The 18006-nt window shown below is 42.8% G+C and overlaps 1 protein-coding gene across 3 annotated transcripts in view; it reads left to right on the forward strand.

Moving 5' to 3' along the window:
* osbp2b (oxysterol binding protein 2b) overlaps positions 1 to 18006 on the forward strand; it is a 37884-nt gene that overhangs the window by 4263 nt on the left and 15615 nt on the right. For 2 of the 3 annotated variants that reach the window (XM_079270271.1, XM_079270272.1), the window contains exons 2-3: positions 1579 to 1787; positions 16600 to 16850. In XM_079270271.1, the coding sequence (XP_079126397.1) occupies positions 1579 to 1787; positions 16600 to 16850 (460 nt within the window). Of the gene's footprint in view, positions 1 to 254; positions 388 to 1578; positions 1788 to 16599; positions 16851 to 18006 lie in introns of those variants that run through there. The other variant, XM_079270273.1, reaches the window with a different exon arrangement.

The following is an 18006-nucleotide window of genomic DNA, read 5'->3' on the forward strand; positions in this document are numbered from 1 at the left end:
TGTGGGTCTCTTCTTACTCATCAGCAGCACACTCCGTATGTTAACCCCCTCACACCCAGGACTCTGAAGCTGAGCTTGGGCTCGGCAAGGCCAAAAAGCCGGGCTCCGCACAGCTTCGCGTGGCCCCAGTGCGACCTCGTCTACACAACTGATGCGTACGGAGCCCCGGCAGAAGAGTGGTACACTGAAGTGCTTGTTCTGGATTGGCATTATAACAAGACCTGACTTCAGCCAGTAGAAGCAGTGTGAGGGAAGCCGCTGCCTGGCAGAACTTAAAATGCACTTCAACTTCTGACTTAAAAAGGCGGCAGCCACCTTGTCAGTGTCAACCCGAGACTGGATCTGGCTTTAAGGTTTAGTGCTGCTGGGAGGCAGCTGCCTGTGGCGGTGAGAGCTCACTGAGGATGAATGAACCGACGTTAGCACCCACAGACGGCTGCATCCATGTGATTGCATAGCTGCATGCTTCAAGCTGGCTGTTTCTAAGAGTGTGGACGGGCAATCAAGTGACACCGGGGGTTGAGGATGTATTTTTTGTTTAATTTGAAACAACCACACACCACAGCATGTGTTTTCGCTGATTAGTCGCTGCTCTCTGGTTGAGGGTGTTAATCAGCAGAATCAGCTGTCTGTGGCTGGAGCGGAGACCTGCATACGCTCAGCTCTCTGTGGGCCGTACTGTTCCAGCCTGGTCTGCAGCTTAGCTTCACAGAATGAGCGACAGATAGCTTCCCACCACACAATCCGTAATGTTTGGCTTGCATCTTCTTCTTTTTTTCAGTTAATCATAGTTGTAGTCACTCTTTCCTAACAGGAATCATGCATGAAAACTTGACACATGATGTAGAATACCTACCACATGATTATGTTAATTAATACATTATACAGTATATTTCTGATTTGGACGATGTACAACTGCAGTTGTGTTATTGGAAGATGTTTTTAGAAACACACTGCCTAGATATTTGTCTTAGACTGCTGCAGTAGACGTACAACACTCTTGCTCTTTGTTCTAATCTCTTGCTCTGCTGCTTTGGCTCTCCTCCCCACTATCTCTCTCTCTTTTCTTTCTAACAGCTCTCGCACTCTGTTCTCTCTTTGTTCACGCTGCTATTCGTTGTTTGGTTTTGCGAGCTACAGAGGCTTGGAGGCAGACAATGGCCTTGTTATCTACACTACTGTGGCCCACTGACTGTGCAACAGTTGGTGTTGGTGGAGGCTACACAGAATACCCACAATTCAGCACAATTGCAGAGGGGCAGACAGGCCACACTGAGTGAATTAGAAAATAATCCAATATTCTTTTTAACAGTAGCTAATACAGGTTTAGGTTTCATGCATGGATGGTTGTGCTACAGAGAAGGTGCATGTGAAAAGTTAAATAACCAAGTGCTTCCACTGCTGCTTGGCTTTCAAAGTGAACCCTTATATAATCTGTGGCATTTCTCTGTCCCTCCTAGCCTCCCTGCTTGTGCGTATTTGCCAATTGTACTACCTCACCTGCAATACTCTGACTGACAGAAAAGACCTTCAGCTCTTTCTTGTTTTCTCTTTCTCTCGCCTGTTATTTTGTTGCAGGACGCAGGCAGAGATGGCCCATACGTGCCGTGGAACAATCAACTTGGCCACGGCACACATCGACACGGAGGACGCCTGCAATATTGTACTGAGCAGCGGAGGCCGCACTTACCACCTGAAGGCCAGCACAGAGGTGGAGCGGCAGAGATGGGTCACGGCTCTGGAGCTGGCTAAAGCTAAAGCCATCCGCATGATGAACGATCAGTCTGGTAAGGGAAACCGGAGAGAGCGGCCACTAAAATGGAAAATCTAATCCGAGTGGAATGCTTTTTATAGTCTCAGTGCACACACCCATGAGGAATTTAACCTTGATAAATAAAGGCTGGGCTGATACAGTCTTGGGTAAACATACAAGTTAGTTCCAAGATCCAAGGTGAAAGGTGTGTTCAGCACTAGTCCTGCGTGTCGAGCACGGTCCTCAGGCCAGCGAAGATATTTGGATATATTTGGATATATTTGGATATATTTGCTATTCAGCAGGTGTTTCATCTCACCGCCCTCCTTCTTTAATGTCATTCAGATTCCAGTAGGAGCCACTAGAGGGCAGCGCTGTCTGCTCAGTCGAGTTGGAAAACACACTGGAGTAGTATGCTAATAGACTGTGGAAACTGGGCTTCCATTCAGCCTGATAGCAGATCACTCTCCTTTCCAAGGGGACTTGTTCTTCTTTGGTTGTATTGGGTGTTGCAGGTCAAAGGCTGTGGGAAAAGCCTTGGAGGACCATTTTTTTCTTCACTTTTTTAACCCTACCATCATCCCAAAGACTCTCCTCTGCCCCAGTCTTTTGCAGACTAGGTCTACAGAGACTGAGACAGGCTATATATTCCTCTGGCCTCAATTTGAAAGCCAGATAACTAAATATAGACTGTGGGAGACTGAGTGCTTTTTAGCTCACCACTGCCAGGAAGCAACACAGTAATGTTGGTTTATTTTTATTTTGAACAGGGCAGGCTGTGAGAGACAAATATGGTGTTGGAAATATCCAGAAATGTAACTGTTGCACTTTTTAATTTCCCACCAGTGTTCAGGATCTAGTAGCTACAAATGCCTTTAAAAAAAAAAGAAAACATACTGTATCTGTTTGAAATGTAGTGACGTGAACAGCAGCTTTTCCTGATTGATATCAGGCAACAAATATGATACGACAGCAACTGCAAACTGATGCTTTTCTTCCCACCATTCTTAGCAAACTGTTGAGATTCAAATGCATGGAAACACACAAAGACACCTGCTTCTGTGTGTCTGAGATGCTGTAGATTCGGTCTGATGCCATTCGTCACACCAGGTACACTGTAGGCACCTTGTATATATGTTAACACTGTCATTAGGAACCTCTTGAATACTTGTTCGTTCATAGCATCTCTTTCTGTACACGGTGTAAGACAACATGGATCAGTGACATTCATTAACCTGCCCTCCCCTCTCTGCCAGTGGAGTAAAGAGCTCCTTGACAACCTTGATGTAGCTTGTTGTTTATTAGCCATCTCTGGTTTTCATGTAAAATCTCAAATCCAAAAACACACCGTAAGACTCCTGTTTCAACTCCAATCTCAAGTCGCTCTTTGTCTGCGTACGACTGACCTGAACCCTGAATCAATTACTTGAATTTTTCATTAGTGCTGTGTCACATCTGCCGCCTCTCTATTTAGAAGCCCTCTCCTGTAAATTGCCCGACCTTCCATGAGTGCATCTTGTTCTACTTTAGGTTTATATTGGATTTGTAACGGCTTGCTAAAGCTAGTGCCTGCAGTTTGGGGCAAACGATCAGCAGGTGGCAGTGTTTGCCTTCGTGTCAAACATGACCCCTCTCATGTGTTTGCCTGCCTTGTTCCTGCCACTTGTTTGTGAAAGTGAGCTCACAGCCCGTTGAATCACTGGTTCTAGTGCTGGCTTGAATTTGCAAGCCTGACATTTGCTCCGATATGAATTTAACACCAGTGAAAATATGCTTTTGATGGTGATTTTTTTTTTGTGGAAACTGGGAAGGTTTAGTGGAAGATGGTGGAACCAGTTATCTAGTTATTGGTTTGTCTGGCTGCAGCTGAGTTCATACAGGTACAGGTGAGGTTGGCAGTAACACCAGCAGCCACAGATCCAAAGTAGGTGCTCTCTTCCTGCACCTGACCCTGATGTACCCAGCATGCAAGCTGATGTGTATCTTCAGTGCATTGATCTGCATCAGCAGTCAGTCCTTGGGTGCCATTTCACTTGAAGTGACTCTGGTTTTGTGTGAGTTAACCGGTAGTCACATGATTTACTTGTCGGGGTTCAGTTACTTCAGATATTTCTGATACCTCTCCTCTATCTTTCTCTTTTCTTGTTTTATTTCACATCCCAGTGTTTCCCTCTGCGGTAAAAGGTAGAGCTCTGTCCATGGTCCTGAAACAGAATATCAAGATTAGGTCAGCCTCATCAAACAAGCTTCCTTTGTCGTTTCTTCCCCCCCCCCCCCCCCCCCCACTCCCATCCCTCCTGGTCCTGACTGCCTCCCTGTTTTTCTCCCCCTACATTCGCTCCGGCACTAGCTCTTCCTCTTTCTTTCAGCCACCCTCTCAATCGCGGTCTGGTTTTCCCGCCCCCTCTCCCTCTTTCTCTCTCCTCCTCTCTCAGTAAGCCGTCTACTCTCCTTTTCATCCAGCGGGGTTTTTTAGTTCTGAATGGAATGACCTGCCGCTTTCTCCAACTCTTCCCTTTTCACTCTTTTCTTTGCTTAAAACATCGCCTTTGTCCTGCAAAGTCTGGAGGGGAAAAAAGAGACGGGATAAGGCGCAGTTTTCGTCTTGTGAGTATCCGGCTTTCCTTCCGTTGCCGTTATGCTCAGGAATGTGGGTGTGTGTTTGTGTGCAGACATGTGTATCTGGTTTAAATGATTAGATGCAGCTGTGTTTACACGTTGCAGCTTATATTACCATATATTGGTGAATATTGGCTGAATTGTAGTGGATGAATCAAGGAGATCAGTGATTTTTCAATGTTTAACAAAGAGCATATACAGTAGACTTCTGTCCCAGCTTCTCTCTGAATTAGTTTGAATTATCTGTCTGGCATTTTATGCTACAGGCAGTGAGTGAAGAAAGCTTTTTTTTCCCCCTTTCAGCCAAGCTCAAAGCAAAACAACATAGTTATTTGTGGGCATCTATGGATTGGTTAGTTGTGATGTAGTGACGTGTAAGTCACAGTCATCGGTGAGGACAGCTGATATGAAGCAGGTTTGTAAAGAGGGATCAGTCCGTTCATTCAGTTCACAGAATAATACTTGGTGCATTATGTCGTGATAATACTGAACCAAACCTGAATAGAATTGTGATGGAAATGCCATTTTTATATGGCTAAAAACACTAAACACAGAAAAAAGTAGAAGGGCACTTGGATAGCGCAGACCTCCACCAAGGCTGTTTCCATAAGTGAAAAATATAGTTTGTATCCGACCCACAATTCAGATCTGCTCCGAAATATAACTGGTTCTTCCTTAGCCCATGCTTCACCCTTTCATTACGTTTCATCATAATCAGGCCAGTCGTTTTTCTGTAATCCTACTGACAAACCAAAATAACATGACCTCCTTGGCGGAGGTAATAAACGACAGTGCTTTAACAGGTTCTATTCAAGACATCTACAGTCCAGGCAGCATGTGAACCTCTGGTATAACACTTTCTGTGAAAGGAACTGGACCTGCAGTTCATCATTGAAACCATTGCTGCAACTACAAAGGTGCACTCAGTAGAAGCAGTCAATGGAAGTATAAAACCTGTAATAAAAGGCGTTTTGAGAAAGTGTGAGTCATCGCAACCACGAGAGATCCTATGCAGCCATAACTGGGCTCCCAAAATATAATGCAGTTTGATGCAGCAGAAGGCGAAGTTGGCCCCATTCACGAAACACAGATGTTAACACTGAGTCACGGACTCACACAGTCACACACGACCGAACACATAACCTCTTCTCGGGGTTATCCCTGGCGGAGATAAGAAGGTAAACGACTGTAGGGCTTGTTGAACTGCAAAGCAAGTTTTAAATCTTTGAAGACACGTATATGTAACATTGAAAACATTACACTGCAAATGAAGTTCAGGACATTCAAATCCTATTTTCACGTTTGAACCTCAGTATTCAGTTTTAAAACCAGACTCTTTCTAAACTAACTTCAACCAGTTTTATTGTTTTGATATCTGACCTCATACAACAAGATGTAAAGAAAATCTGGTCAGGTCTCACATTATGATAATGACACACTAGCACAGTAAAAAATAATTTCCTCCACAGTCTTTGGAAAGTCGGAGTCCTGAACTCAAGCCAATTAAACTGCATGCAAGACATCCCACAAATACCACTGAACTGAAACTATACTTTAATGAGCAAATGTTCAAAACACTGCTCATCTCTGCAGCTCTGGTCAGTGACAATGGGAGCATGTGTTTGAGGTTATTGCTCATACTTAATACTTAAGCAGCATCTTTATTCAGGACACAAAGGTACTTTTATCCGTCGCACAGAGATGCTACCTGGTTTCCAGTTTTTTTTTTGATGACTAAGTGCAATCAGGGCCGGATGATTCATTGCCCCAGCATATCGAGAGTCAACTGTAATTTTCACTGTGCAGCGTCGGGCATCGTCATGAATGTTTGTGAGAACTAAACCATCAAGGGGACGCATGGGTTATCTGCTATGAGCCAGTGCAGGCTGACGCAGGAAACAATTCCTCTTAACTCTTACATTAGTGGTTAATTAAAGGTCTTCCACCTCCTTTGGATAAGCGGATTGTTATCGTACCAAGAGGAGCGTCAGTCCATTAGGTGGTCACAGTGTTGGCATAATGTGGTCTTGTGGCATGGCTCAATGGCCGCTGCTGCTGCTGGAATTGACACAGCAAAATGTTTTTAAAAGGTCTGAAACTCAGAATGTTATAATGACTTTTAATGAGCTCGGTGCTTGTGCATCCAGGCCGTGCGGAGTGTTTGGGTTCCTGGATTTTCCTGCACTAATTTGCTTAATGAAACTGTAACTCGTGCTCTTTAAACGCCCCTTGCGCTTTAGTTTGTCCCTCAGATGGGTCGGCCTTCGTCTGTCTCATCCAGTAAATAAACAGGGAAACGTGGGGCTGAATTTCTGCTGAACTTTGGGATTTCAAAAGGATATCATTTCATATTTTGGAGCAACTTAGGTTTCACTTCAGATTCCAGTGCATTTCTTAAAACGTGATCCCTCTCATGGAGATAATATTGTATAGATTGGAGTCACCTATGTTTAGAAATAAAGGTGCTGTATTTGTTGTAATGTAATGTTCTAAAAGGGAAATGTCGTTAATATAATTTAGATGCAATTTAAAAACCCATTTATTGTACAGTATGTAAATATGTGTTGGTACCTGAAAGAACAGTCTAACTATAGATGCTGTATAATCATCTCTGTGCTACTTGATAATCAACACATTTAGTAGTTTACAATGTGAAATCAAACACAGCAGTATTTCAGTTCTGTTAACTGACCATTCAGCACCACATGGGATTCAGACAACTTCAACAGTGACTTTATTTACCCACACATCATCATTATTATACACACAATGCAGCTCAAAGTGTTTAACATTAACACTAATGACTGAAAGCCAGATAACATAAAGAACAGAGTATTTGACTACAACTTAAAAATACACCCAAAAAGCCCCACACAGAGGCTTCTGTATGCACCAGTCAGTGTTGGCTCTCTTTGCACGGCTAAACTCAACAGTATTGAAGAAAATAAATGATGAAGGTCAAGTGGGAAATTAATTGAGGTTTAATGCTTCAACACCCCCCCTTGAACATGCCCCGGGACATTTAGGGGATGTTATTTATTCACCGTCCAACAATCTTTCCTCGTCAGCACTTCTCTCGCCTCACTTACAGTCCTCAGCAGCCCCCCCTGTTACCCGTGTTTGCTGTTGTCGGGTGTTTTGCTGGATCAACACTCATTGCGCAGCAGACAAGCTTCATGTGATACTGTTGCAGTTTTCAATCAAGGGAGGGAATCTGAATACTGTTGGCCACATTTCCACAGCTGATTTTGTGCATTTTATCCATGCTGTTGCACATGAAAGAAGGACTTGGTGTTGCATCATGAAACGGTGACAGCCCGTGCTCTGCAGCTGTGGCCCAGAGGTATTAATAGCATTACTGATAACTTTAAGCTGTTAAATAGATTTGTGACTCGGGAGAAGCTGTCTTCCTTTCACGATCACACCTCTATCCAAAGTGAAGGGTTTCCTGTACAACTAACATTCAGTGATTATTGTTAATAACACCCTAAAGAGTATGTTTGGCCATTGCCTCAACATTTAAAAAATCTATGGAGTAAGCAATAAGCATACAAAAATGAAGGCCCTTGGAGCTGAATATTTCATTACTAGAGGTAAATAAAACTAAAGCCGTGGTCAGAAACTCATAACATATTCAAACACGAGATCACCAGAACAAGGTCTGAACAATAATGTCTGAAATTAACCAAAACAATAAGAAGAATTGAAAACAAAATCACAAACGATGAACTTTTATGTCACTGATGATGACTATGCGTTCTTTAAAACCTCAGCATATGACATGTACTTGCTTGCGCAGGCTTTCTTTTCATACGTTTGTCTGGATTAGTTAGTACAACCTCTAAATGTTGAGCTGATGGTTGGTTGGACCGACATTAGATCTCATTGGCTGTCGTTGCTATTTTCAGTTTATGGGATTCAGATTATTTAAATGGTAGTATATTTAGGTTTGCAGGGGATTCACAATACTGCTAATGTGATACGTTTGGTTTGTCATCCAGCCCTTGGTCTGGGTGATGAATAGTTAGTGATAAAATATTTTCAGATATCGATATATCACAGTAAGATATAATCACACACCTACATTATAACCAAAGTGATCAAAGCATTTAACTGTCTTCCATTGTTACACATTACATGAGATCAAACTCTTCATACTTTATGTAAAACAAAAAGTTCAATAACAAATTTAGATTTATCTTTTATAATATAAGTTTTATGATAGCTTGCTCTAAATCTAGAATTTGACAAACGGAACAAATGTGGTCGGATAGGACACAGTCGTGCTGTACGTCATGATGTGAATCAGCTGAAAGTGACTGAGCAGCATATTTATGAACTACGGCACTGCCCTATTGGTGTAATGTAATTTATGTGCTCACAGAAGCCCACAGTTAACTTGAGGAGAGGGTGACACTGAGTTACAGTGTGGTGGTGATATGTACACTGACGGTAATATTGGAAAGGTAACCTTCACCTGCTTTGAAAAGAGAGGCAGTGAGGGTTGTTACTGCAGCTCAGGGGGAACGACAGTATGAATGATGCTGTTTTCGTTGAGTGACACTGACCCGTCTGCAGGAGGTCAGATTCAAAGTGGTCCATCAGCGGCTGGTGATCAGCACTGTAAAGAGACCCTGATATATCAGAGGGAGGACATGTCAATCAATGAAGTATGTTTTATTTGACCTTTTGCACTTGTTCTAGAGTCTATGTTGAAACTTAATCTGAAATCTTTTCATCTACCGCATTCCATCATACATCATCTCCTGGTGGTGTCGTTTTAAAGTGACATAACATTTACTTAATACCATCTCTGCCATTTCGCTTTCCTGAAATAGTTAGCTTTGTCTGTCTGGCTACGAAAAGCAGCAATGCATTCTGGTCCTAGTTGTGTTGATGAGTGCTGGCTGCAGAGTTCTATCTCCTCTCTGCTTCACTCGCTCTCTCTCTTCCTCACTCCCTCCCTCCCTCTCTCGCTCCCTTCCTCACCAATCTGCACTGCACTGAGAGAAGCATGTGGAGGAGAATTGTAAATGTGCCGAGCTCTGTGAATGTGTGTATCCCGTGTGCGCGAGAGTTTCCGGAAGCAAGGGAAGCAATGCACGAGAGGAGATAGGAATTACAGGAGGGAGCGCCCGGCATCGCTCCCCTGTCTGTGTACTGTATGTACGCGTGTGAGTATGCATGTATGTGCGTGCACGCTGCAATGCTGAACAGGGAAAGTCGCTGCCTCTGCCCCCTTCTCGCTGGGATTATGTAGAGGCCAAGGGCAGCGTTGCATCTCAGGGAGCGTGGAGTGGGATCAGGCCTGCAGAGAGTGGGATGAAGGGCCGGGGCTGCTGGGAGGCGGGGGCGGTCCGCTCCCTCTGCACCTCGGGCTGCCTGAGTAAAGTCAACCAGGGTCAGTACAGCTATGGCTAAACATTCGCAAGGAGCTGTCACACTCCTCTCCATCTGTCCCATGACAAAACATTCCTCATCCGGCTATCTCCTCCTCATCGTGTGTCTGAGAGGTAGCTGTCGTTCCTCCATCCGTCTTCCCCTCTCCCTGGCATCTGTCATCTGTCGCCATGGATGCTCGCATCACTGCAGCCTCCCTCAACAATGCAGCGCCTCATGCTGTAAAGAGAGCAGCGTGTCCTCTCGCCTGCACTCCTCCCTGCATGCAGTCCCCGTCTCCCTTTCGCCTCGTTCTCCTGTGCTGCTCTCGCTCAGACTCATTTCCTCTCTCCTCTTTGCGCTTGCTCCACCTCACATTTGCATATGGATGAGTCTGAGCCTGCCAGGCCTACGCGTTGTGTTGGCAATCTGTGTTCGGATATATTGTGCGTATAGTTCATTGCACCATCCGAAAGTGTAAAATGTGACCTGCTGTGTTTCCCAGGGTCCTAAAGTGCAAATGTGACAGTGGTGAAGGATTTTTACACAGAACAAATCCATATTATTTTACTGCTCATGGCAGGTTAATAGAATCCTGTAGTCTACTTCATGTTGTGTGTGTGTGTGTGTGTGTATATGTATATATATATATGTATGTGTATATATGTATATGTTTGTTCACTGAAATTAGTTTGGCATTGGTGGTACACGTCATATTGTTTTAAGACTTCTCATAGGAGACTGCTGCACACTCTCTGCAATACGGATGTTGGGATGTGATTAAGTTACACAAAGAAAATAAGTCGGAACCAACATTACAACTCTGAACATCGATCCAATAGTCTGAAATCCTTCAAGGACATTACACCGTAGTACTAGCTGGTCTCTTACAGCGTCACAACATGGTGTGATGGATGAAAGGCCTTCATAGGACATCCTGTATGCGTGTGTATCAGCGGTAATATTCTAATATGAAAGTGCTTTGAACTTGAGTATAATAGTTGGGTTTATACTGGCATTGCCTCCATTGTGAGAGTTTGTCATGTTTAAATCTGAAACATGGACACAGAAAATAAATGTGCATGAGTGTTGTGTTATGAGTGCTGTGATATGTGAATACTTGTAACTAGTAATATAAGACATGATGATGAGTTCTTGGCCACTTTCTTCTTGTCAAATTGGCTTCTACATAAAAAAAGTTGAGATGACCCCGTTTTAAAACAATGGAAGTTTAAAAACTGTTGAACCGTGACTAAACTTTTACTGTATAAAACAAATGAGTCTAGATTGACTTGTTCATCGTATCCATGTCTATAAACAACTAGTTAATTTAGCTGTTAGAACTAACCGATCGACACAAAACAACTGTGTGGGTGTAATATTTTGTGCCATATTTTGTAGTTTTGTAGTTTCCAATGGAAGCAGTAGTTCTTGTGCATGGATTTTGTTTTTATGATGCTGAAGATTGAGTCAGTGACGATCAGTGGCATCTGAAGCCTGGCAATGAAATGTTCTCTTGAAAATCTCTCGGTGTACTCGGGTCGCTGTGATGAACAGAATTATTGTGTGATTTGTGGACGTGTAAAACCTCTCTTGGAGCTGCACTAACATGTGAGATTCCACATCACTTTGATGAACGTGACAAACGCACAAACTGAAAGCAAAACTTTTGCTGTTGCAGTGCTTCGTAAGAGTGGGCAATGTAGATAAAATACAAATGTAATCATTATATATCGCGATATAGTTATGAAATGCATAAAATCTTCCAAAAATAGGTCTGTAGATAAAATATGCAAACCGGGTGTGTCTGTATTGGATGTAGTGGCCAGTGAATTAAATATTTCACCACATTCATTTAAAAATCCAAATTCAGTCTTGCTTTAAAGCGATCCTGCTCACAGATGCGTAACATTGTCCATGTTGATCTAATACGAACCAGCCAGAGATATTACAGGGAGAGATATTAAGGGAAACAGATTGGTTCAAATCTCTGACTGTTGACGGATTTGTATCGTCTCTATGTTAATATCATCCTAGTGTTGGGATGAATACATCCAAGTATAGGATTATGCCATCTGAACATAGTATTCAAGCAGGACTCCGTGCACAAAACTTTATGTGCTTCAAACGAAAATCCTTAAGATTTTGGACCCAGAAGGGGGTCAAATGACAAAAAGTAATGCTGGATTGCATGTATGGGTCATTTCCTGTGAATCCCACGTGCACGCGAGGGCAGCTTGGATCCAGCAAAGACTATATGGAGAGGTAATTACGGGAAATCACTGTAAACACATCGAATGTATATTTAAAAAAATGGCAGCTGTAAATAATGTAAAAAAATGTATTATATAAGAAGATGTTTATACGATTATACCTTTAAGTGAGCAATCATGCTGCATCTCAAGGATGTGTTAGTATTATGTTTCTCTGCCGGTGTAAGATCATGAGCGACTAAAACTGCTACACACACACACACACACCAACCATGCACTATGCTCGGGAGATGCACCTGATATACTGTATCTATGTCTTTGAGACGTGTCTTTCAAAACGTGAACATTTCCATCTTCATTTTACTGCCTTGTTTTACATGAACCAGGGCAGCTGACGGCACAGACCCTCCTCCTCTCACAGCCTGATCAGCTGCGTGTGCGTGCATGGAAATGAAGGAGTGGTGTGTGAGCATGCATTCAGTTAATGTATGCTTACCAGTCTTGCATACATGGGCTTTAAATAAGCTCTTTGCCTGCCAATGATTAAAAACCTCTCATGCTGTAGATCTAGTGTAAATCAGACAATGAAGAGATCACTGCTGCTTCAGATGGTAAACACAGGCTTCACATTTAGCTTCTGATTCATTGTCTGTGGAGAAGTACGCTCTTTTTAGTACTGCAGTCATTTCCTGTGAAATCCTGTCAGTGACCAGACTTGTGTAAATGAGCTCAGTTAGTAGTCTTAGGTTGTGCAGTAGGATAATTAATGGCCTCAACCTTCAGACTGTAGCAGTTATGCAGTAAGCCAGAGATGTTTGCCTCTCACAGGTCTGATGGCCCAGCTGGGAATTCATAAAATGTCCTCGGCACACCAGAATATCAATCTACAGCTTACTAGTCAGCAGTCCGATTGTTTTTCTTTTTGTCTATTCTTGCACATTATAAAATGTGACTGAATTAAGACATATTGCCCAGTTGCTGCAGTTTGCTGTTCATCTTTTCTTTTGTTTCCTGCTTATTGAGAGTGTTCGATTGGAAACACTGCCGGAGCTGTGCTGCAGAGCTCTGGGGACAGTGATGAGTTGCACTGCACAGTTTCTCATTTGCTTGTGGAGAGCTGAGCGGCGTGTTACCGGGTTTAACCTGCCGTCTCCGCTGTTTGTCTCCCTGCGATGGATCTCAGGGGATGTATGGTGCCAGTTAGTAATTACCGGCGAGGATGACACTCTCCTGGGACGCATCTTCGCTCTTCATCTAGTTTCCTCCTTCTGTTTCTGATACACCTTCACATATTCTCTTTCTCTGTTCTCCGTTGTAACAGTCCGCTGCACAAACGGTCATCTCCCTCGCACTTTGCTGTCAGTGCTGAAAGAAATATCTTCCAACCACAGGTATAAACTCTCTGTGGTCTGGATAATTGGAATCAATATCTGATCAATCAAAGTGATGTTGTGTCAACTTAGCTTTTCCTGTGTATGAAAAGTGTACATTTGGTTAAAGTCAAAGGACAACAAAGTACCACATACTGTACAATAGCATAATATACTTACAAAAACGAAGGTAGTTAATACAACAGCACTGCAATAATATTATTACTATTACTAAATAATAATAAATACTAAATCGTATATTTTAGCTAAAACGGTTTTCCAATATTTTTTCGTAAATTTTTATGAATGAGGGTAAACTAAATATAAGAACATTTATAGCGCTATTTAATTCCAAAAGCACCACAAACAACATATAAATGATAATATAAAATAACCATCAAGTTGAATCAACACCACTCTAATGCAGTTTCAACAAAAGCTGAACATTGTAAGATTTATGAAGGTAGAAGCTATAAAACAAATCTTCTAGAAATTGAGTTTGTATACAAATCATTTGCAATAACTTTAGGAGGAAACATGATGCCACCTAGATTATGTGGGACTTTAGCTCACCACAGTGAGGAACCGTTGCTAATTAACACATCTGGCAAGTCACACACTGTTGATTTAAAATGTAAACATATTTCACGTGTTTACCTACAACATCCGCTCTTGCGATGCATGATGTGCTTGTAATTTATCGGTTCGTTTCGACTCTCACAGCACTTGTTATAGGAAGATCATGATCTTAGTTTGACACATTATTATCATTTAAACTACAATTTTTCAAATGCAGCATTTCCCTTAACAAAAACATTGCCTGGCTGTGAACCGAAATAGAACTGGAGATACAATTATTATTATTACCATATAAATGTAATTCCTAGGGGACAGAGTATGATTTATTGCAGGTCTGTTGTATTAGAATAAGTTTATACAGTATGCATTGTCAAAATGATCTGTTTGAATCACCATTCATCCTAAAACAATGTAGTCTATGCACACTAACAAGGCTCATGTGTGCATTCATGAGATTTAGTAATGAAATAAGATTTTAGGGAGAATCAAAATTCTGCTAGTATTCTAACAAAGAACAGATGTAGAAATGTTGTTGCTGATGCCATGTTCATTTTCTCTACAGTCCACCACATAAAGTTGACTCTGAACTGTAAAAATGAACTCTAATAACCATCAGTAATAAAAGTGAGATATTTCCTAAAATACTTCTGACACTAGTTTCCCCTCTGATTAGTCCTTATATGTTCAAATACCATCTTTAATCCAGAGAGGCATGGCATTTGTGCCATGTGCTCGATATGCACGTCTTTCTGCCACAGGGTGAGGTCTTGTCAGCCGGAGGCCTGGCTCCACTGATCAGACAGCCAGTCCTCAGGGACGGGCAGAGAGAGACGAGCCTGACAGTGGGACGGCAGCGAGACTACTGCTCTCCCAATTACACTCTCTCACATCTTATTCTCCTGCTTCCTGTCTCTCGCTCGACACAAAAGATGAAGAGGGAATGAAGGGAGGAAAAGCGACAGCATGTACATGCTGAGGACGGATGGAAGATGCATGTGTGTTTATGTGTTGAAGTGTTGTGATTTGATGAGCTGTGACCTGTAAACTGGCATCCCAGCTTGCTTCAGACACAGATATTTGCTTAAATTATACCATCAACTTCTAAATAGGAGGGTTCAGTCGAGACACCCTGGGAAGAGGCGTGCAGGTGTGTCTATGCAGGGTGTTCTCTGAGGGGGTGGGCAGTGGGGGAAGGGGGAGGCAGACCGTCCTTGAGGCATGCCTGGCGTGGTAATGGGCTCCTGCCCTTGCCTCGCGGCGTCGACTTCGCTACGGAGAGCCATCCATCCACATCTGTTGTTGGGAAGCAAGAGGATGGAAATGTGAAGGGGCGAGCTATAGGCAGTGAGTGAAGCAAAAGTAAATTGCAGATTAGATTAAAGAATCCTTTGTGTACTGGTTTGTCTTTGCCGTTGAAGGGTGTCTGAGCAGTGGAGCCGACATACAAAATGTGTGTTCTTGCAGCTCGCAACTTGTTTCAGTGAGGATTAGGAAAGAAAATTCAATTTGCAGGCGACGTGCTGTAAGCAGAGTCTCTTCTAAACAAATACGCGCCGGTACATGTGACAGTATTTTCTAGACGCTGGGGTCAGCCGGGTGGATTAATGGATCGGAGAGACTCTCACTCTGCTCTTGAACTTTTAAATGCGTTGTCCTTGTTGAGATGCACAGATGGTCCTTGTCCTCATGTTCCTTATTGTTCTTCATGTTCCAGCAGTAGTTTTATACGTCACTCCTCTGGTGGGATTGTTGGGATGTTATTGCTTCTCAACAGGCAGTAATGTATCCAGAGTAAATGTGCTGACATTGAAGCTGATTCTATTCATTCCTCACGGCCGTATCGGCTTGTTTTCTTAGCAGGATTTATTGGAATACACAAACGCAGATGCTTTTATATTTGGGCATATTCTTTTGTGTGAAGTTTAGTTTCAATACTCAGGTGTGCAAATACTTCTCGTCTACTCTAGTTCAGGAAATCAGGAGTTGTTTCCTTCATGGATTTGTTCCTTTTACATTGTCACAAGGCTGTTCATGGACCTTGGTCTCACCCTTGTGTATATCTGTCATTCTGTGAATCTGCTTGTGCGTGCATCAGTGTGTGTAATGCAAGGCTGACGCTGCAACACTGTTCTGTGTTCTGTTTAAACTTGAGTAACCTCTCTTTCGTGACATCCTAGTGAAAGGCAGCTGCTACCGTAAAGGCTCACGGTTATGGACGAGCTGTCTGTATTCAAATGCCCTGATGCAGCTTATATATATATATATATATATATATATATATATATATATATATATATATATATATATATATATATATATATATATATATATATATATATATAAATTAACTCTAATTTCATGCAATCAGTGGTACAAATCATTGTTAAATGTATGTTATTCATCTTTTTATCATTTAAAACAATACTACGTCTGCCTATAGCGGGTTTGCCACGGTAGCTCGGGGAGTCATCTTAAATGGGAAATCTATCATAAAAAGGACGGAGTGTACTGTACGTATTTTCAATTTAGCAGCGATGCAGTTAGATAGGTTTCCTAAAATGACCTGAGAAAAACGTTTCTGAATTGTCTTTGTTTATCTTCTTTTTTACGACTGGTGTACTCACAAGTCCTAATAATCGTCTCTTGTTCAAGATGGTGTACGTGACCTCTTTCCTCTACCCTCCAGATGACTCGGGGGACGAGGAGCCTACATCCCAGTCGGACCGCAGCGAGATTCAGGGCACCCTAAAGATACTCGTCAGCAAGCTCGACGACCTCAGCACATGTAATGATCTGATCGCGAAGCACGGGGCGGCCCTGCAGCGTTCCCTGAGCGAACTCGAGGGTCTGAAAGTCCCTGTGGAGGGAGGGGAGAAGATCAAGGCAGTCAACGAGCGAGCCACCCTCTTCCGCATCACTTCCAATGCTATGATCAATGTAAGTAGCTCCAGCAGACCAGGCTACAGGATGCAGCAGCAGTGAGCCGAGTGCCCTGCGTCCTGCATGATCAATATGACAGGAATGCCAGTCATCTATAGTGCCCTGGTCAGTGTGTTGAGTGATGAGATCACTTTACAGTGTGGCCTTTTAAACAGGAGTCTGTGGGCTGCAGGCCCAGAGATGCAGCTCCAGACCCTGCCAGATCCTGTTCAAGCTACTTGGACATAACTATTTCTAATTTAGCTCACAGCTTAATAACGTTATCGTCAAAAATCACAAATAGACAATTTTTTGCAAAGGGCTGTACAGCCTACGGGAAACTCTATCCTTATATTTTGGATGTGATTTTGAAGTAAACGCTCTCCCTCAAAAAAACCTTTAAGAAAGAAAGGAGAGCAACGAAAAAGTTACTCTTTCAAAATAACATATTGCAGTTTAGCTATATTAGCTAATATATTTAACTCAGCACATTTTCACTTTTCACTCTGTGTTGGATGTGATAAGCAGTATATGCTCTACTCTGGCCCGGGTCCATTCCCCTCAACAGTAAATGCCTTTGGCTTTACACTGTGTTGGTAGTGTATGAGAGTTCAGGGAGAGTTGAGGTGCTGAAGGATTGATACTAGATATGATAGTGGGTAGGGGGGGAGACAGGAATAACCCCTCCTCCCCCCCCTCTCAAACCCTCGACCCTCCCTGCCTGGGGAGGAATGTCAGAACCTTCTGGACCACAGTGAGACGGCCAGACCGGCTCTGACTAAACCATACAATCACACAAGGTTTGTCTCTTCTTCCTGCTTCTCTCAATGGCTTTGTTGATAGCATTGATTATTCATTGTTTACTCTTGTTTATTCTTTCTCTGTGAAATGTCTGGCTGTTAGGTGTCGAATCGTTCAGCAGAAGGCAGCGCAGGATATGGGTATTTGGATTTATGCAGCTACTTTTTTTCAGCCATTGTGAAGGCATTTACTTGGATGTTACTGTGGTTTTCATGTGGTGCATGTAAGGAGGAGGGGTCGAGGGAAGGAAGAGGCCATAACGGCAAGACACAACTGCATGTGCTCTGTGATCTGACCCTGGCCTTTGGAGAGGGTTGCATTAGTTCATTGAGTGGTGATGTAACTGGTCACGTGTGTCACTGAATCCTGACTC

Source organism: Melanostigma gelatinosum (genome assembly GCF_949748355.1).
Source record: "Melanostigma gelatinosum genome assembly, chromosome: 6".
Lineage (NCBI taxonomy): Eukaryota > Metazoa > Chordata > Actinopteri > Perciformes > Zoarcidae > Melanostigma > Melanostigma gelatinosum.